Source organism: Pristiophorus japonicus, chromosome 7 (genome assembly GCF_044704955.1).
Source record: "Pristiophorus japonicus isolate sPriJap1 chromosome 7, sPriJap1.hap1, whole genome shotgun sequence".
Lineage (NCBI taxonomy): Eukaryota > Metazoa > Chordata > Chondrichthyes > Pristiophoridae > Pristiophorus > Pristiophorus japonicus.
The window spans coordinates 1,809,137-1,830,846 of NC_091983.1; the positions used below are offsets into that span (position 1 = coordinate 1,809,137).

General features: G+C 45.1%; 1 protein-coding gene across 2 annotated transcripts in view; it reads right to left on the reverse strand.

Moving 5' to 3' along the window:
* Positions 1-21,494, reverse strand: part of egln1a (egl-9 family hypoxia-inducible factor 1a) — a 171,273-nt gene extending 149,779 nt beyond the window's left edge. The window contains exon 1 of one of the 2 annotated variants that reach the window (XM_070884671.1): positions 20,358-21,493. In XM_070884671.1, the coding sequence (XP_070740772.1) occupies positions 20,358-21,053 (696 nt within the window). In that variant the 5' untranslated portion in view covers positions 21,054-21,493. Of the gene's footprint in view, positions 1-20,357 lie in introns of both variants that reach the window. The other variant, XM_070884673.1, reaches the window with a different exon arrangement.
* Positions 21,495-21,710: the final 216 nt, after the last annotated feature.

Consider the following 21,710-nt stretch of genomic DNA (forward strand, 5'->3'; position numbering starts at 1 on the left):
TGGCTCTGCTGCACAGGAGGGCAGGAAAAAGAGAGGGAGAGCTATAGTGATAGGGGATTCAATTGTAAGGGGAATAGATAGACGTTTCTTCGGCCGCAACCGAGACTCCAGGATGGTATGTTGCCTCCCTGGTGCAAAGGTCAAGAATCTCTCGGAGCGGGTGCAGGGCATTCTGAAAAGGGAGGGTGAACAGCCAGTTGTCGTTGTGCATATAGGTACCAAAGATATAGCTAAAAAAAGGGATGAGGTCCTACAAGATGAATTTAGGGAGCTAGGAGCTAAATTAAAAAGTAGGACCTCAAAAGTAGTAATCTTAGGACTGCTACCAGTGCCACGTGCTAGTCAGAGTAGGAATCACAGGATAGCTCAGATGAATACGTGGCTTGAGGAGTGGTGCAGCAGGGAGGGATTCAAATTCCTGGGACATTGGAACCGGTTCTGGGGGAGGTGGGACCAGTACAAACCGAACGGTCTGCACCTGGGCAGGACCGGAACCAATGTCCTCGGGGGAATGTTTGCTAGTACTGTTGGGGAGGAGTTAAATAATACAGCAGGGGGATGGGAATCTATGCAGGGACACAGAGGGAAGTAGAATGGGGCAGAAGCAAAAGATAGAAAGAAGAAAAGTAAAAGTGGAGGTCAGTGAAACCCAAGGCAAAAAGCAAAATGGGCCACATTACAGCAAAATTCTAAAGGGGCCAAGTGTATTAGAAAAACAAGCCTGAAGGCTCCGTGCCTCAATGCGAGGAGTATTCGGAATAAGGTGGGCGAATTAACTGCGCAGATAGCAGTTAACGGGTATGATGTAATTGGCATCACGGAGACATGGCTCCAGGGTGACCAAGGCTGGGAACTCAACAACCAGGGGTATTCAACATTTAGGAAGGATAGACAGAAAGGAAAAGGAGTTGGGGTGGCACTGCTGGTTAAAGAGGAAATTAATGCAATAGTAAGAAAGGACATTAGCTTGGATGATGTGGAATCGGTATGGGTGCACTGCAGAATACCAAGGGGCAGAAACCGCAAGTGGGAGTTGTGTACAGACCACCAAACAGTAGTAGTAAGGTTGGGGATAGCATCAAACAAGAAATTAGGGATGCATGCAATAAAGGTACAGCAGTTATCATGGGTGACTTTAATCTACATATTGATTGAGCTAATCAAGTTGGTAGAAATGCAGTGGAAGAGGATTTCCTGGAGTGTATTAGAGATGGTTTTCTTGACCAATATGTCGAGGAACCAATCAGAGAGCTGGCTATCCTAGACTGGGTGATGTGTAATGAGAAAGGACTAATAGCAATCTTGTTGTTTAAGGCCCCTTGGGGAAGAGTAACCATAACATGGTAGAATTCTTTATTAGGATGGAGAGTGACACAGTTAATTCAGAAACTAGGGTCCTGAACTTAAGGAAAGGTAACTTCGATGATTTGAGGCGTGAATTGGCTAGAGTAGACTGGCAAATGATACTTAAAGGGTTGACGGTGGATAGGCAATGGCAAACATTTAAAGATCACGTAGATGAACTTCAGCAATTGTACATCCCTGTCTGGAGTAAAAATAAAACGGGGAAGGTGGCTCAACCGTGGCTAACAAGGGAAATTAAGGATGGTGTTAAATCCAAGGAAGAGGCATATAAATTGGCCAGAAAAAAGCAGCAAACCTGAGGACTGGGAGAAATTTAGAATTCAGCAGAGGAGGACAAAGGGTTTAATTAACAGGGGGAAAATAGAGTACGAGGAGCTTGCTGGGAACATAAAAACTGACTGCAAAAGCTTCTATAGATATGCGAAGAGAAAAAGATTAGTGAAGACAAACGTAGGTCCCTTGCAGTCGGATTCAGGTGAATTTATAATGGGGAACAAAGAAATGGCAGACCAATTGAACAAATACTTTGGTTCTGTCTTCACGAAGGAAGACACAAATAATCTTCCGAAAGTACTAATGGACCGAGGGTCTAGTGAGAAGGAGCAACTGAAGGATATCCTTATTCGGCGGGAAATTATGTTCGGGAAATTGATGGGATTGAAGGCCGATAAATCCCCAGGGCCTGATAGTCTGCATCCCAGAGTACTTAAGGAAGTGGCCCTAGAAATAGTGAATGCCTTGGTGATCATTTTCCAATAGTCTATCGACTCGGGATCAGTTCCTATGGACTAGAGGGTAGCTAATGTAACACCACTTTTTTAAAAATGAGGGAGCGAGAAAGCGGGTAATTATAGACCGGTTAACCTGACATCAGTGGTGGGGAAAATGTTGGAATCAATTATTAAGGATGAAATAGCAGAGCATTTGGAAAGCAGTGACAAGATCGGTCCAAGTCAACATGGATTTATGAAGTGGAAATCATGCTCGACAAATCTTCTGGAATTTTTTGAGGATGTAACTAGTAGAGTGGACAAGGGAGAACCAGTGGATGTGGTGTATTTTGACTTTCAAAAGGATTTTGACAAGGTCCTACACAAGAGATTGGTGTGCAAAATCAAAGCACATGGTATTGGGGGTAATATACTGACGTGGTTAGAGAACTGGTTGGTAGACAGAAAGCAGAGAGTCGGGATAAACGGGTCCTTTTCAGAATGTCAGGCAGTGACTAGTGGAGTGCCGCAGGGCTCAGTGCTGGGACCCCAGCTCTTTACAATTTACATCAATGATTTGGATGAAGGAATTGAGTGTAATATCTCCAAGTTTGCAGATGACACTAAACTGGGTGGCGGTGTGAGCTGTGAGGGGGACGCTAAGAGGCTGCAGGGTGACTAAGACAGGTAAGGTGAGTGGGCAAATGCATGGTAGATGCAGTATAATGTGGATAAACGTGAGGTTATACACTTTGGGGGCAAAAACGCGAAGACAGATTATCTGAATGGTGGCAGATTACGAAAAGGGGAGATGCAACGAGACCTGGGTTCATGGTTCATCAGTCATTGAAAGTTGGCATACAGGTGCAGCAGGCAGTAAAGAAGGCAAATGGTATGTGGCCTTCATAGCTCGGGGATTTGAGTATCGGAGCAGGGAGGTCTTAATGCAGTTGTACAGGGCCTTGGTGAGGCCTCACCTGGAATATTGTGTTCAATTTTGGTCTCCTAATCTGAGGAAGGACGTTCTTGCTATTGAGGGAGTGCAGCAAAGGTTCACCAGACTGATTCCTGGGATGGCCGGACTGACATATGAGGAGAGACTGGATCAACTGGGCCTTTATACATTGGAGTTTAGAAGGATGAGAGGGGATCTCATAGAAACATACAAGATTCTGACAGGACGGGATAGCTTAGATGCGGGTAGATTGTTCCCGATGTTGGGGGAGTCCAGAACCAAGGGACACAGTCTTAGGATAAGGGGTAGGCAATTTGGGACTGAGATGGGGAGAAACTTCTTCACTCAGAGAGTTGTTGACCTGTGGATTTCCCTGCCGCAGAGAGTTGTTGATGCCAGGTCATTGAATATATTCAAGAAGGAGTTAGATATGGCCCTTACGGCTAAAGGGATCAAGGGGTATGAAGAGAAAGCAGGAAAGGGGTACTGAGGGAATGATCAGCCATAATCTTATCGAATGGTGGTGCAGGATCGAAGGGCCGAATGGCCTACTCCTGCACCTATTTTCTATGTTTCTATCACCTCACACTTCCCTGCGTTGAATTTAAACTGTCATGTGTCCACCCATTCCATTAGCCTGTCTATGTCTTGAAGTGCATTACTATCTCCTTCACTGTTTACTGCAGCAACTGTGAAGCACAAGAGCAGTGGCTGCCACTTATATCAGCAGCAGTACGGTCATCATATAGGAGTGCCCAAGTGACTGCCTCCGAATACAATAATCACCCAGCCATTTGAACAAAGGACACTGGTGGTACTGATACAGGCACACTGGAGGAAGTTGCAAAGCGAGGCATAGAGTACAAAAGCCTGGAAGTTCTGCCAGGTCGTAGCCACAGTATCCTCTGGAACTCAATCAGTGAGTTAAGTAGATAGTCATCATCTACTTCCTCAATTAAGAGCATACTCAAGAGAAGTGACATACACGAGGCGCACACAGAGGTAGGGCTCAAAAGCGATAAATGAAGCATAAACACACACACTTTGAACATGTATATGCAAGCCAAAATTCATTCCCTTTAAATATATCTTACAATCTGTCATTCTTTTATTGTGCAGAAAAGGAAAATGAAAGCAAATTGAAAATATTCAATTCTTAGCAAAAACTGGACAGCTAAAACAACCACCAGTTCTGTGGTGTAGCTACTGCACACATGTTATGTGGGTGAAAAATCCTTCATACCATACTCTCATCACTCAGCATGGTAATAAACTGATTTTTTTGTTCGAACAACACCAGTTCTGATCAAGAGTTCAAGAATAGCTTTTTATTTATATCGGTCCCCAAGTAATTCTGCACAAGTTTCTAATAATTAGCCTTAAACAGATCTTAAAATAACTTTTGGAGGTTTTTCCACTCATTCTAGCATGGTGAAGAAATTGGATAACTCCCAAACGCATGGGTTATGTGATGTACATTTACAATAAACATTACGGATAAAAGAAGTTAGCCTAAGTGCAGACGGATACATTCACATAACGAATTGTTGAGAGACAACTTTGAACAAATCAGTCAGACTGGATGAGATAAAATAGGAAGCAGAAGTAAAGTCCACTGAGACGCACTCATCATCATCATCATCATCATAGGCAGTCCCTCGGAATCGAGGAAGACTTGCTTCCACTTTTAAAATGAGTCCTTAGGTGGCTGAACAGCCCAATACGAGAGCCACAGTCCCTGTCACAGGTGGGACAGATAGTCGTTGAGTGTAAGAGAGGGTGGGACAGATTTGTCGTATGCTCTTTCCGCTTGATTTCTGCATGCTCTCGGCATATCTGAGAGTCTCGAGTCTCTGAGACACACTAGATGGAGTAACAATAGATAGAAAACAATAGAAAAGGGACTAGATTAAGTTAACTCTGTTTCTCTGACGAAAGGTCAACAACCTGAAACGTTAATGGTTTCTCTCTTCTTAGATGCTGGCTGACCTGCTGAGTGTTTCCAGCATTTTCTAGGTTTTTTTAAGTTAACAATGTATGATTCTAACAAGCTAACACAATTAACAGGAGATAGGAAAGCTTAGAGGTAATGGAAAAACACTGAGAAAAACCTGTTGAGGTATTTACTCTTGAGGTAAAGGTCAGGGCATTCCTGGGTTGTGAACAATTTGGATTGAAGACTTCGGGCATACTACAGTTTGCCTGCTTGTAAGCTCACTGGGATTGATTATATTCATATTTCTTGATAAATTAATAAAGTTGTTCAAACTAGCCTCTCAAACTTATTAAAATGTGCAAAATCAAATCCTTGGTGGAATCAACACTCAGATTAAACATAGAAACATAGAAACATAGAAAATAGGTGCAGGAGTAGGCCATTCGGCCCTTCTAGCCTGCACCGCCATTCAATGAGTTCATGGCTGAACATTCAACTTCAGTACCCCATTCCTGCTTTCTCGCCATACCCCTTGATCCCCCTAGCAGTAAGGACCTCATCTAACTCCTTTTTGAATATATTTAGTGAATTGGCCTCAACAACTTTCTGTGGTAGAGAATTCCACAGGTTCACCACTCTCTGGGTGAAGAAGTTCCTCCGCATCTCGGTCCTAAATGGCTTACCCCTTATCCTTAGACTGTGACCCCTGGTTCTGGACTTCCCCAACATTGGGAACATTCTTCCTGCATCTAACCTGTCTAACCCCGTCAGAATTTTATATGTTTCTATGAGGTCCCCTCTCATTCTTCTGAACTCCAGTGAATACAAGCCCAGTTGATCCAGTCTTTCTTGATAGGTCAGTCCCGCCATCCCGGGAATCAGTCTGGTGAACCTTCGCTGCACTCCCTCAATAGCAAGAATGTCCTTCCTCAGGTTAGGAGACCAAAACTGTACACAATACTCCAGGTGTGGCCTCACCAATGCCCTGTACAACTGTAGCAACACCTCCCTGCCCCTGTACTCAAATCCCCTTGCTATGAAGGCCAACATGCCATTTGCTTTCTTAACCGCCTGCTGCACCTGCATGCCAACCTTCAATGACTGATGTACCATGACACCCAGGTCTCTTTGCACCTCCCCTTTTCCTAATCTGTCACCATTCAGATAATAGTCTGTCTCTCTGTTTTTACCACCAAAGTGGATAACCTCACATTTATCCACATTATATTTCATCTGCCATGCATTTGCCCACTCACCTAACCTATCCAAGTCGCTCTGCAGCCTCACAGCATCCTCCTCGCAGCTCACACTGCCACCCAACTTAGTGTCATCCGCAAATTTGGAGATACTACATTTAATCCCCTCATCTAAATCATTAATGTACAGTGTAAACAGCTGGGGCCCCAGCACAGAACCTTGCGGTACCCCACTAGTCACTGCCTGCCATTCTGAAAAGTACCCATTTACTCCTACTCTTTGCTTCCTGTCTGACAACCAGTTCTCAATCCATGTCAGTACACTACCCCCAATCCCATGTGCTCTAACTTTGCACATCAATCTCTTGTGTGGGACCTTGTCGAACGCCTTCTGAAAGTCCAAATATACCACATCAACTGGTTCTCCCTTGTCCACTCTACTGGAAACATCCTCAAAAAATTCCAGAAGATTTGTCAAGCATGATTTCCCTTTCACAAATCCAAGCTGACTTGGACCTATCATGTCACCTCTTTCCAAATGCACTGCTATGACATCCTTAATAATTGATTCCATCATTTTACCCACTACCGATGTCAGGCTGACCGGTCTATAATTCCCTGTTTTCTCTCTCCCTCCTTTTTTAAAAAGTGGGGTTACATTGGCTACCCTCCACTCCATAGGAACTGATCCAGAGTCAATGGAATGTTGGAAAATGACTGTCAACGCATCCACTATTTCCAAGGCCACCTCCTTAAGTACTCTGGGATGCAGTCCATCAGGCCCTGGGGATTTATCGGCCTTCAATCCCATCAATTTCCCCAACACAATTTCCCGGCTAATAAGGATTTCCCTCAGTTCCTCCTCCTTACTAGACCCCCCGACCCCTTTTATAACCGGAAGGTTGTTCGTGTCCTCCTTCGTGAATACCGAACCAAAGTACTTGTTCAATTGGTCCGCCATTTCTTTGTTCCCCGTTATGACTTCCCCTGATTCTGACTGCAGGGGACCTACATTTGTCTTTACTAACCTTTTTCTCTTTACATATCTATAGAAACTTTTGCAATCCGTCTTAATGTTCCCTGCAAGCTTCTTCTCATACTCCATTTTCCCTGCCCTAATCAAACCCTTTGTCCTCCTCTGCTGAGTTCTAAATTTCTCCCAGTCCCCAGGTTCGCTGCTATTTCTGGCCAATTTGTATGCCACTTCCTTGGCTTTAATACTATCCCTGATTTCCCTTGATAGCCACGGTTGAGCCACCTTCCCTTTTTTATTTCTATGCCAGACAGGAATGTACAATTGTTGTAGTTCATCCATGCGGTCTCTAAATGTCTGCCATTGCCCATCCACAGTCAACCCCTTAAGTATCATTCGCCAATCCATCTCAGCCAATTCACGCCTCATACCTTCAAAGTTAGCCTTCTTTAAGTTCTGGACCATGGTCTCTGAATTAACTGTTTCATTCTCCATCCTAATGCAGAATTCCACCATATTATGGTCACTCTTCCCCAAGGGGCCTCGCACAACGAGATTGCTAATTAATCCTTTCTCATTACATAACACCCAGTCTAAGATGGCCTCCCCCCTAGTTGGTTCCTCGACATATTGGTCTAAAAAACCATTCCTTATGCACTCCAGAAAATCCTCCTCCACCGTATTGCTTCCAGTTTGGTTAGCCCAATCTATGTGCATATTAAAGTCACCCATTATAACTGCTGCACCTTTATTGCACGCACCCCTAATTTCCTGTTTGATGCCCTCCCCAACATCACTACTACTGTTTGGAGGTCTGTACACAACTCCCACTAACGTTTTTTGCCCTTTGGTGTTCTGCAGCTCTACCCATATAGATTCCACATCATCCAAGCTGATGTCCTTCCTAACTATTGCCTTAATCTCCTCCTTAACCAGCAATGCTACCCCACCTCCTTTTCCTTTTATTCTATCCTTCCTGAATGTTGAATACCCCTGGATGTTGAGTTCCCAGCCCTGCTCATCCTGGAGCCACGTCTCCGTAATCCCAATCACATCATATTTGTTAACATCTATTTGCACAGTTAATTCATCCACCTTATTGCGGATACTCCTTGCATTAAGACACAAAGCCTTTAGGCTTGTTTTTTTAACACCCTCTGTCCTTTTAGAATTTTGCTGTACAATGGCCCTTTTTGTTCTTTGCCTTGGGTTTCTCTGCCCTCCACTTTTCCTCATCTCCTTTCTGTCTTTTGTTTTTGCCTCCTTTTTGTTTCCCTCTATCTCCCTGCATTGGTTCCCATCCCCCTGCCATATTAGTTTAACTCCTCCCCAACAGCACTAGCAAACACTCCCCCGAGGACATTGGTTCCGATTCTGCCCAGGTGCAGACCGTCCGGTTTGTACTGGTCCCACCTCCCCCAGAACCGGTTTCCAATGCCCCAGGAATTTGAATCCCTCCCTGCTGCACCATTGCTCAAGCCACGTATTCATCTGAGCTATCCTGCGATTCCTACTCTGACTAGCACGTGGCACTGGTAGCAATCCCGAGATTACTACTTTTGAGGTCCTACTTTTTAATTTAGCTCCTAGCTCCTTAAATTCATTTCGTAGGAACTCATCCCTTTTTTTACCTATGTCATTGGTACCAACGTGCACCACGACAACTGGCTGTTCTCCCTCCCTTTTTAGAATGTCCTCCACCCGCTCCGTGACATCCTTGACCCTTGCACCAGGGAGGCAACATACCATCCTGGAGTCTCGGTTGCGGCCGCAGAAACGCCTATCTATTCCCCTTACAATTGAATCCCCTATCACTATCGCTCTTCCACTCTTTTTCCTGCCCTCCTGTGCAACAGAGCCAGCCACGGTGCCATGAACTTGGCTGCTGCTGCCCTCCCCTGATGAGTCATCCCCCTCAACAGTACTCAAAGCGGTGTATCTGTTTTGCAGGGGGATGACCACAGGGGACCCCTGCACTACCTTCCTTGCACTACTCTTCCTGCTGGTCTTCCATTCTCTCGCTGGCTGTGGACCCTTCTCCTGCAGTAAGACCAACTCACTACACGTGATACTCACGTCATTCTCAGCATCGTGATTAGCAGCACTAAGACAAAAATTCTTCGCATTTTTGACTTACTTTCTCATTTATTTTAAAAAGTCACGTTTATTTTCTGATTAAAACAGTAGAAAAAGTGTCCTGTTGTGGTTTTGGATGTATAAAAATAGTTCATGCTAGGCACAGGAACATTTGCTTCCTGCAATAACTTATTGTCCAAAATAAAAACAGAAAATGCTGGAAATACACAGCAGGTCAGGCAGCATCTGTACAGAGAAACAGAGTTAACATTTCAGGTCGATGACCCTTCGTCAGAACTTATTGCCTATGTGAACTTGTCATGCTGTAGTTACATTCTCCAACCAGCGCTGACAATGCAGCACAGTCACAAGCAGGAGTGTGTAATTGCAGTAATAAATGTAGACGTGGAAATTTTAATGGAATATAAGTAAAGACAGAATATAAAAATTTAATGTAGACGCAGGAATTTATAAATGGTAGAAGTTGACAGGAAATGCTCACAGATGCAAGATTTTTTTAATGGGGGGGAAAATTGCGTCGAAGGCTTCCATCGTACGAACGCCTCCAACCCGAAAAAAATCTACAAAAGTACCTGGTGGTCCCAGAGGAACGTAAAATTCAAAGAAATGTTAAATAATAAAATAATAAAATTGAGGAGCCTAGATAGGGTGGTTAGAAAGGACCTATTTCCCTTAATAGCGAGGCCAATAACCAGGGGGCATAAATTTAAAGTAATTGGTAGAAGGGTCAGAGGGGAATTGAGGGGGGAAAAAAAATCACCCAGAGAGTGGTGGGAGTCTGAACCTCACTGCCTGAAAGGGTGATAAAAGCAGAAATCCTTATTACATTTAAAAAGAACTTGAAGTACCATAACCTACAAGGCTACGGACCGAGAGCTGGAAAGTGAGATTAGGCTGGGTGGCTCTTTTTCGGCCGGCGCAAACACAATGGGCTGAATGGCCTCCTTTTGTGTTGTAAACTTTATGATTACTCACCTATAATATTCTGAATTATATAGCTCAAACAGCCAGAAGTTGTGGTCCATGTGGGAGCCAATGACATAGGAAGGAAAAGGGTTGAGATCCCACAGTCACGGAGTTTCAGGAGCTCAGGAGGAGATTAAAAAGCAGGACCGCAAAGGTAACAATCTCTGGATAACTCCCAGTGCCACGCGTTGGTGAGTATAGGAATAGTAGGATAAAATGGGTAAATACGTGGCTTGAGGCATGGTACAGGAGGGAGAACTTCAGATTCTTGGGGAATTGAGACCAGTTCTAGGGTAGGAGGGGCCTGTCCAAGGTGGGCTGGTTGCAACTCAACAGAGCTGGCACAAATGTCCTCACTGGAAGGACAATTAGTGTTGTAGGAAAGGGTTTAAAATAATTTGGCAGGGGGCTGCGTACCAGGATGAAACATCAGAGAAGACGAAAACAAAGTGCACAGAGGACTGCGAGATCCAAATAGCACTAGAGTAAAGAACAATTCAGAAATAGGAAGGATCAGACAAGGAGTAAATACGAGACTATCCAAAATCGATTTGGAATGCAGTCACGGAGTTTCAGGAGCTCAGGAGGAGATTAAAAAGCAGGACCGCAAAGGTAATAATCTCTGGATTACCTCTGGATAACAAATGCACGTAGAGTAATAAATAAATTGGTGAGTTCCAAGCATAAGTTGTCACATGGGACTATGATATATTGGCTCAGTGGTAGCACTCCCACCTTCAAGTAAGAGGTCAGTTTCAAGTCCAAACTTTAGAGACTGGAACCCATAATCTGGCTCGCACTTCAATGCAGTATGGAGAACCTCATCTTTCAAATGAGACGCAAACACAGAAACATAGAAAATAGGTGCAGGAGTAGGCCATTCGGCCCTTCGAGCCTGCACCGCCATTCAATGAGTTCATGGCTGAACATGCAACTTCAGTACCCCATTCCTGCTTTCTCGCCATACCCCTTGATCCCCCTAGTAGTAAGGACTACATCTAACTCCTTTTTGAATATATTTAGTGAATTGACCTCAACAACTTTCTGTGGTAGAGAATTCCACAGGTTCACCACTCTCTGGGTCCTCATCTCGGTCCTAAATGGCTTACCCCTTATCCCTAGACTGTGACCCCTGGTTCTGGACTTCCCCAACGTTGGGAACATTCTTCCTGCATCTAACCTGTCTAAACCCGTCAGAATTTTAAACGTTTCTCTGAGATCCCCTCTCATTCTTTTGAACTCCAGTGAATACAAGCCCAGTTGATCCAGTCTTTCTTGATAGGTCAGTCCCGCCATCCCGGGAATCAGTCTGGTGAACCTTCGCTGCACTCCCTCAATAGCAAGAATGTCCTTCCTCAAGTTAGGAGACCAAAACTGTACACAATACTCCAGGTGTGGCCTCACCAAGGCCCTGTACAACTGTAGTAACACCTCCCTGCCCCTGTACTCAAATCCCCTCGCTATGAAGGCCAACATGCCATTTGCTTTCTTAACCGCCTGCTGTACCTGCATGCCAACCTTCAATGACTGATATACCATGACACCCAGGTCTCATTGCACCTCCCCTTTTCCTAATCTGTCACCACTCAGATAATAGTCTGTCTGTCTCTGTTTTTACCACCAAAGTGGATAATCTCACATTTATCCACAATATACTTCATCTGCCATGCATTTGCCCACTCACCTAACCCATCCAAGTCACTCTGCAGCCTCATAGCATCTTCCTCGCAGCTCACACTGCCACCCAACTTAGTGTCATCCGCAAATTTGGAGATACTACATTTAATCCCCTCGTCTAAATCATTAATGTACAATGTGAACAGCTGGGGCCCCAGCACAGAACCTTGCAGTACCCCACTAGTCACTGCCTGCCATTCTGAAAAGTACCCATTTTACTCCTACTCTTTGCATCCTATCTGCCAACCAGTTCTCAATCCACGTCAGCACACTACCCCCAATCCCATGTGCTTTAACTTTGCACATTAATCTCTTGCGTGGGACCTTGTCGAAAGCCTTCTGAAAGTCCAAATACACCACATCAACTGGTTCTCCCTTGCCCACTCTACTGGAAACATCCTCAAAAAATTCCAGAAGATTTGTCAAGCATGATTTCCCTTTCACAAATCCATGCTGACTTGGACCTATCATGTCACCTCTTTCCAAATGCGCTGCTATGATATCCTTAATAATTGATTCCATAATTTTACCCACTACCGATGTAATACCCTGTTTTCGCTCTCCCTCCTTTTTTAAAAAGTGGGGTTACATTGGCTACCCTTCACTCCATAGGAACTGATTCAGTTGAAGCCCCATCTGCTATTAATCCCATCTACTCAAAGAAGAGCTGGGAAGTTTACATTTATCCCACACCAACATCAATAAAAACTGACTATCTGGTCAATTATTACTTTGCTGTTTGTGGAGCCTTTCGGTGCGCAAAACAGCAGCCATATTTGCATACATCACAAAAATCACTACACTTCAAAAGTAATTCATGAACTGCTACATAAAAGCAAGTTATTTTCTTCTTTCTATCAAATAGGGAACTACAGACACAAATTTGTCCCCTATTCTGAACAACCAAAGTTTTTTTTTTAATTCTAGAAATCTACTCTACATGTCTTTCTCTCAAAATCATTACTTTCACATTGGTGCGTAATTCTTACAATGGACTCAAGGAAACAGAAAATTGACTATGCATGGAGAAAACATAGTTTAACTGCTGACTACAAAATAGAAGTTCAATACACAAAGTTATCCATCTTACTAAACCCACAACACAGACGGATGTAATTAGCGTGCTTTTGTTGAACATGCACTCATCAGGGTGAACTGTATCAGTTCTGGGGAATTAAGCAATTTTCTGCTTTTGTGATTGCCAGTATTCAGCAGTCTCAGGTCAACATGAGTCAAATGTCGGAATGTTTTCAATAAAGCTCTTTCTGCCCCTAACAATATGCATTAACCTCAACCTCAAAAAGTATTCCTAACTGCCACAGCGTGACATATCCTTTTTTTACATCAATTGTTCTTCTGTGGAGGAGTGGCAAATTTTAGTTGCTATTATTGTGTGGGGCCTGGCCAATTGGGAACTGGAATAAGACTAGCCAATCTCATTGTACTTAACACGTTAACAAGTGGCAGAGATAAGAGATTGATTTAATTAACACATGTAAAAGGACCCACTTTACCAAATATATTTTACTCCTCCCAAAATAGACAAAATAAATAAATAATCAACCTTCCAAATACTTTGCAAAAATATTATTGATTTTGGTTATGGTTTGCTCAGCGCTCCAAGATTTACATTCCAAGAGTAGCAAAAGCTGGACAAAAATGGTTTTAAATTAAATATTTTTGCATAGTATATTGTTGGTAGAATCCAATGCCAGAAATGTTACTAATCTCCAATTAAGCAATACAACTTTAAAACAATATGTAGTTTTACAACATTGCAGTGACTAGACCAGAATGTTGGAACTTCAGGTGCACTATTACAGATCAGTCTCATCACCTCAATGCCTCAAATGATTATGCACAAAATTCTATAACAACTTGTTTATACTGAAACCAGAACACTTAAATCCACTGGCTGGGATGGTCCACGTATGTACCCACCAGCTGTGATATTCTGCCCAATCATTTGAAAACCCCACCATTTTGTCAGTGGAGGAGCACTATTTATGCTATTTTCTCCGAAGGGCGTTGAAGTGGCAAAATGTTTGTGTATTCACAAATTATTGCAAGCTTTCATGCATGCTGACAAAGAAAGATTAACCTGGAAGTGGACATTCCAGTTAACACTATTGTGCCTCTGTATCATTCCAGCTAAGAATCTGGCTCCTGAAGTGACTTCAGTCCAAAGCATTGAAATATTACCATATCTGCACTATATGTGATTTTGAAGATCGACGCAAGTGTACTCAACTCCATCCCACAGCATGCTACGCACCGCCAGCTCAGTAGAACCTCAACCCTGCATGAGGTTGAAAAGGCCATTCGACAACTGAAGAACAACAAGGCCTCAGGAGCAGATGGAATACCAGCCGAAGCACTAAAACATGGCGGAGAAGCACTATTGGCGCAAATACATGAGATCATTTCTCTTATTTGGAAGGAGGAGAGCAGGCCAGAGGATCTCAGAGATGCCGTAATCATGACCATCTTCAAGAAAGGGGATAAGTCCGATTGCGGTAATTATAGAGGAATTTCCCTGCTGCCTACCACAGGGAAAGTTATCGCAAGAATCCTCCTCAACCGTCTTCTCCGTGGCAGAAGTGCTCCTCCCAGAGTCTCAATGTGGATTCCGCCCAGTATGGGGTACAATGGATATGATCTTCACCGCGCAACAAATTCAAGAGAAATGCAGGGAACACCACCAACCTCTGTACATGACCTTCTTTGACCTGCCAAAGGCCTTTGACATGGTGAGGGATTATGGAGCGTACTCTTAAAATTCTTAATTAGTTTGTCCTCAAAAATATCACCGTCCTCTGCTAGCTTCATGATGACATGCAAGTCATGATTCTGACCAACGGATCCATCACAGATCCAATTCACGTATGAACCGGGATGAAGCAAGGCTGTGTCATTGCACCAACGCTCTTCTCGATCTTCCTTGCTGCAATGCTCCATCTCACCGTCAGAAAGCTTCCCATTGGAGCAGAGATAATCTATAGAACGGAAAACTGTTCAACCTCCGTCGCCTTCAACCAGATCCAAGGTCGTGCCATCCTCTGTCATTGAATTACAATATGTTGATGATGCTTGCGCCTGCGCTCACTCGGAGGACGAACTCGAAACCATCGTCAACACGTTCACCTAACATATGAGAGCATGGGCATTAAACTAAACATCCGCAAAACAAAGGCCCCACCACATAGTACTGCCAAACTCAAAATCAACATTGCAGTGACTAGACCAGAATGTTGGAACTTCAGGTGCACTACTCATCATCATCATCATAGGCAGTCCCTCGAGATCGAGGAAGACTTGATTCCACTCTTAGCATGAGTTCTTAGGTGGCTGTACAGTCCAATACGAGAACCACAGTTTCTGTCACAGGTGGGACAGATAGTCGTTGAGGGAAAGGGTGGGCAGGGAGCCTGGTTTGCCGCACGCTCCTTCCGCTGCCTGCGCTTGATTTCTGCATGTTCTCGGCGACGATACTCGAGGAGCTCAGCGCCCTCCCGAATGCACTTCCTCCCGCTAGGGCGGTCTATGGCCAAGGGCTCCCAGGTGTCAGTGGGGATGTCGCACTTTATCAGGCAGGCTTTGAGGGTGTCCTTGTAACGTTTTCTCTGCCCGCTTTTGGCTCATTTGCCGTGGACGAGTTCCGAGTAGAGCGCTTGCTTTGGGAGTCTCGTGTCTGGCATGCGAACTATGTGGCCTGCCCAGCGGAGCTGATCAAGTGTGGTCAGTGCTTCAATGCTGGGGATCGTCTTCTCCCCGTGGCCAAGGAGCTCCTCCCAGAGTCGCAGTACAGATTTCGGCCCCTCCGGGGCACAACGGACATGATTTTTGCAGTGCGACAGCTGCAGGAAAAATGCAGGGAACAGCGCCAGCCCTTAAACATGGCCTTCTTCGACCTTACAAAGGCCTTTGACTCTGTCAACCGTGAGGGTCTATGGAGCGTCCTCCTCCGTTTCGGATGCCTCCAAAAGTACGTCACCATACTCCGCCTGCTCCACGATGACATGCAAGCCGTGATCCTTACCAACAGATCCATCACAGACCCAATTCATGACCGGACCGGGGTCAAGCAAGGCTGCATCTTCGCCCCAACCCTCTTCTCAGTCTTCCTCGCTGCCATGCTCCACTTCAGTTGATAAGCTCCCTGCTGGAGTGAAGTTAAACTACAGAACCAGTGGGAAGCTGTTCAACCATAGCCGTCTCCAGGCCAGGTCCAAGACCACTCCAACCTCTGTCATCGAGCTACAGTACGCGGACGACGCCTGCGTCTGTGCACACACAGAGGCTGAACTCCAGGACATAGTCGACGTATTTACCGAGGCGTATGAAAGCATGGGCCTTACGCTAAACATTAGTAAGACAAAGGTCCTACACCAGCCTGTCCTCGCCGCACAGCACTGCCCCCGAAACATCAAGATCCACGGCGTGGCCCTGGACAACGCGGACCACTTCCTCTATCTCGGGAGCCTCCTATCAACAAAAGCAAGCATTGATGATGAGATCCAACACCGCCTCCAGTGCGCCAGTGCAGCCTTCGGCCGCCTGAGGAAAAGAGTGTTTGAAGATCAGTCCCTCAAAACTGTCACCAAGCTCATGGTCTACAGGGCCATAGTAATACCCGCCCTCTTGTATGGCTCAGAGACATGGACCATGTACAGTAGACACCTCAAGTCGCTGGAGAAATACCACCAGCGATGACTCCGCAAGATCCTGCAAATCCCCTGGGAGGACAGACGCACTACTACAGATCAGTCTCATCCCAATTATTGCCTCAAATGATTACGCACAAAATTCTGTAACAACTTGTTTATACTGAAACCAGAACAGTTAAATCCACTGACTGGGATGATACACGACTCCCAAAGCAAGCGATCTACTCATAGCCCCGACATGACAAATGAGCCCCAGATGGGCAGAGGAAACGCTTCCAAGGACACACTCTTGAAGAAGTTCAACATCCCCACCAACACCTTGGAATCGCTGGTGCAAGATCGCTCAAAGTGGAAGAGAATAATTCAGGAAGGCACCGAACACCGAGACTCTTTGCCGGGAGCAAGCGGAGACCAAACGCAAACGGCGGAAGGAGTGCATGACAACCCAAGCACTTCAACAAACCGGCACTTCAACCAAAGTTCTTTCAACCACCATCTGTCCAACCTACGATAGAGACTGTAGTTCTCGCATCAGACTTAACATTCATTTTTAATGTGGAAGCAAGTCATCCTCGAGCAAGCATTGACATAATGGGCTGAATGGTCATCTTCTGTACTGTAACTTCTTTGCTTTCAATACCTTAGCAATCTTCCAGGATTTTTGTTGCTTTTTCTTTTGTCCTCCACCCTGGAAATTGAGGGAAGGTTTGAAACTCAGCTTAGTCTCAAACAGGCCACCAAAGCTAGACACTGTTGGGTTCAGTCTGAATGAGCAGCCGGTAAAGGGGGCTGCATTGCAAAGATCTGGCAAGAACTGAATAGGATTTGGTTTTGCCAACGATAAAGTGAAGGGAGTTCTGGAATGTCCGTGACTTGTTGTCAGACAGCAGAGCAACAGTCATTGAGCAGATATTTAACTGAGAAATGTTATACTCAGTTAAATATGTCAGGCAGCATACCGACAGTCAATGAGCAGGAACTTGGCTCAGTTAAATATCTGCTCCAAGTTTTGCACGTGTTAACATGAGCAAACATCAACTATTTATCTGTTTCAAACTTTTGCTAGTTCTGACGAAGGGTCATCGACCTGAAATGTTAACTGTTTCTCTCCACAGATGCTGCCTGACCCGCTGAGATTTCCAGTATTTTCTGTTTTGATTTCAGATTCCAGCATCTGTAGTATTTTGCGTTTGTACTATTTATCTGTAACAGTTTACAAGCTAGTTGAACTGAAGAATATAATAACATTTATATTCTTATCATGACACTACATTCAATGGAATGCAATAAGGATCTGCATGACCAGGTCAATGTGTGCTGGCCAGCTGACAAGTTAGAGGATTATTTAGATGTATCAACTGCCTCAGATACTGCAAAAGTACATTTTGTACTGAAAGGATGCCATATAATTTGGAGTTCTTTGAAAAGATGTTAAATATTGAATATTAAAATGAATCAACCTCCAGAGCAAGTTATCTTGTAATATAAAGTATATACATTTCTTAGATAAGGTGTTCAATAGAATAACACTTTAGGTTTAGGTGCTCAGCACGGGAGGGCGCTGAGCACCTCGAGTCTCGTCGCCGAGAGCATGCAGAAAGCAAGCGCAGACAAAGGAGCGTGTGGCAAACGAGACGCCCCACCCACCTTTTCCTTCAACCACTGTCTGTCCCACCTGTGACAGAGTCTGTAATTCCCGTATTGGACAGTCACCCGAGAACTCACTTTTAGAGTGGAGGAAAATCTTCCTCGATTTCGAGGGACTGCCTATGATGATGATGACTTTAGATTTAAACCAGAAAAATCGTCCCTTCAGACATTTTTGTTGTGCACTAAAATACAAATTGTTATTTTTCAGTCGCCCCTTAAATAAGGAACATAACCCACCATACCATGCACAAAATGTTTGTTCTCAGGCTGCCTAACAAAGTGTGGTAACAAGTGTGACAAAGGTACAAACACAGATATCTCCTTTCCAGCATTTACAATTATGTTACAATGCAGAGAATATATCTCCCCTTAAAAATTCTAATCTACCTATGGGTTTGTTTCTTGAACTAAATTGGCAATCCAAGTGTTCTTCCACCTCATTTTAAAATGGTCCCTCCCTGTGCAACTCCCAAAGAACCATGAATCATTCAAGAAAGAAAAAAAAACACAGCACTCTTATTAGCTGGTGAGGCTCAAAGCATAGGCTCCAATGGCTTGCTTCGTTTCCCTATCTGGGGGGCACCTGACCCTCCTCTTCCTCCCAGAGGCAGCAGAAATTGGAAATTCACCATGTGAGGAATTGAGAGAAAAAAACAGCAATTTTTTGTGACACAACATGCTGGAGTTACTGGAAAGCAATTCCAATGATGATCTGTGGCAGGTGCAGTGCGCAACATATTTTCTAAATGCTTATGGAAGCTTTCTTCTCAAACTTATTGTGATAATCTTTGGAAGCACGTGTGGTTCATTTCAAAGTAGAATTAAGATCCAATTGGAAACAGACAAAAAAAATTAAAGGAAATGTTGATCACCCACCATCAAAAATTATCAATGGGAGAGCAAGAATTTTTGAGATGCCCCCATGTAAAATCATAAGTTTGGGGGTCAGCAATTAATTTCCATGTGTCTCAACACAATACTAGATTTACAGGGAGAGAGGAGAAAAGAGCACAAAAAAGCCTAAATATTACAGTATGGAAATCAGCAGATATCTATTAAAGACAACAATATGCATTTATATGGAACTTTTAAAGTAGAAAAACACCCAAAGCACTTCACAGAGACATGGGGTGAATAAACAATGAGGCGAGTCAGAGAGGGGGAAGGGGTTGTAGGACTGGAGGGTGTTTGAGATATGGAGGAGCAAGGGAATTAAGGAATTTAAACACAAGGATGAGAATTATAAAATTGAGACATTGAGAGGTGATAGGTAAGCAGAACATGTGCAGGATAGGATATGGGCAGAGTTTTGGATGCATCGAAGTTTCTAGAGGGTGGAAAATGGGAAGCTGGCCAGAGAGCACTGGAATAGTCAACTCTGAAGGTAACAAAGGCATGGATGACAGCTTCAGCAGCAGAAACGGAAATGAACAATGTTAAGGTGGTAGAAGTTGGCAGTCTTTGTGATGGAGAGGGTATGGGATCAGAAACTCCTTAAAAAATTGTTCCTCAAACCTCTGCGGTAATTACATTTATTTTAAGTGTTTTGAGGCAGTCAACACAAAGCTGTCTGGATATGGAACTAATAAAATACCAACACCAAAAACATGTCAATAACTGTTTGAACCCCTATTTCTGCTGCATAATTTCGTTTTTGATGAGAGTTGAATTACGCTAAATATTGTGTTTGTTACAGTGAAGAAATTCATCAGAAATTTTAAAAATAAGGTTAGATGTTCCTGCTTCTAACGTACTTCGGCAGTAACCTCTGAATTTAAATATATTTAGTACACGGAGGGATAGCTGTGCAAATCAATGTTTTTAAGGAGGCTCTGCCCAGGATACATCGGAATTAGGCTAGTACTTGTAATTTCAGATTTCTTCTAATGCATCAATTTGTCTAAATTGCCTTAACCCACGTATGCTAAATTTATGCAGAATTGGTTTATAAAAAAATATACACATGCTGAAAATAAATTTAAGCAAATGAAGGAAAACGCGTTACTGTGGCTGGAAATCTGAAATAAAAACAGAAAATGCTGGAAATACTCAGCAGGTCAGGCAGCATCTGTGGGGATAGAAACAGAGTTAACGTTTCAGGTCAATGATCTTTCATCAGAACGTTACTGTGAGATACATTAGTTAACATCCAAGTATGTACTCACTTTCGTCCTGCCGTTAATATTATAGTTGCCCAGTTTCCCGTTGCAATGCCTGATCAGATCGTCCATGTTGTTCATTAAGATGCCGATCTGCGTGCAGCCGGGCTCCTTGCCGTCCATCCAGGTGATCTGGTCTCCCCGGATGTCTCTGGACGAGTCCCCTTTCTGGTTGACCACCTGGCCGTCGGTGAAGCGGCCGCTCCGGTACAGTTCCTTCACCTCCCTCTGCACGCTGTCACCCGTCTCCTCTCCCAGGAAGTTGTCCACCACGCAGATGCCGTGCTTGCTCATGCACGGCACGATGTACTCCAGCACCAGTTTCTGGGAGCTGCCGCCGCCGCTCAGTCCGTGCGGCCCCCGGTGACTCCGACTGCTGATGCCAGCGCCGGGTGGCAGATGGGCTGCCGCCGTCTCCTCACTCTTCTCCGCCTGCTGCCCGTTGACGGTTGCCGGGGGCGGCGGCGGCGGCGGCGGCGGGTGGCGGTGGTTGCTGGTGGTCGAAGCGCTGCAGACCTGCTTGTGCTTCTTCCAGTCCTGTTTCTGATGCTCTTTGCTGCAGTAGAACGACCGCTTGCATCGCCCGCACAGCAGCAGTTTCTCCATTTTGCCGCACAGGCCACAGCTCTGATCCTGCTCGACGGGTGGTGGTGGCGGCAGCGGCGGCCGAGGTTCGGGCGTGCGGCTACTCTCGCTGGCCATGTCTGGGGAGGGGAGGGGAGGGAAGGCAAACGCAGCACCGACGGATGGGACCTCCCCTCTGACAGGAATAAGCCCGACGCTCTTTTCCCCCTCTCTCCCGCTCGCGCTCGCACGGCCGGTTCGAGCCTAGAGCGCGCTGCCAGTCGCGCGCCGCTGTGCTGTGCCCGCCTTGGCCGCGAGCAGCTTTCAAATTCTAACCGCCATCGCCTCGCGCGCACGGTGCGTGCTTGCCAGCTCGACCGGGCGGGCAGAGGGCAATACTGTATCTCCTTCGCCCGTCCCTTGTTTTAACGTGTGACGCCCCCACCGGCCTTTTGCGGGGCGACCTCAAACCCACACCCGCTGATCGGCTGAAGGAAGCAAGAGGACGGCAGCGCCTTCCCTTTCTCTCGCTCTCCTACCCTCCCCTTTGTGCCTTCCCTCGTTCGCCTCAAGACATCCGGCGGGCGGAGCCAGCCTCCAAGTCATCATAGGCAGTCCCACGGAATCGAGGAAGACTTGCTCCTACTCCTGAAGTGAGTTCTTTGGTGACTGAACAGTCCAATACGAGAGCCACAGTCCCTGTCACAGGTGGGGCAGGGTGGGTGGGACTGTTTTGCCGCATGCTCCTTCCGCTGTCTGCGCTTGATTTCTGCACGCTCTCGGCGACGAGACTCG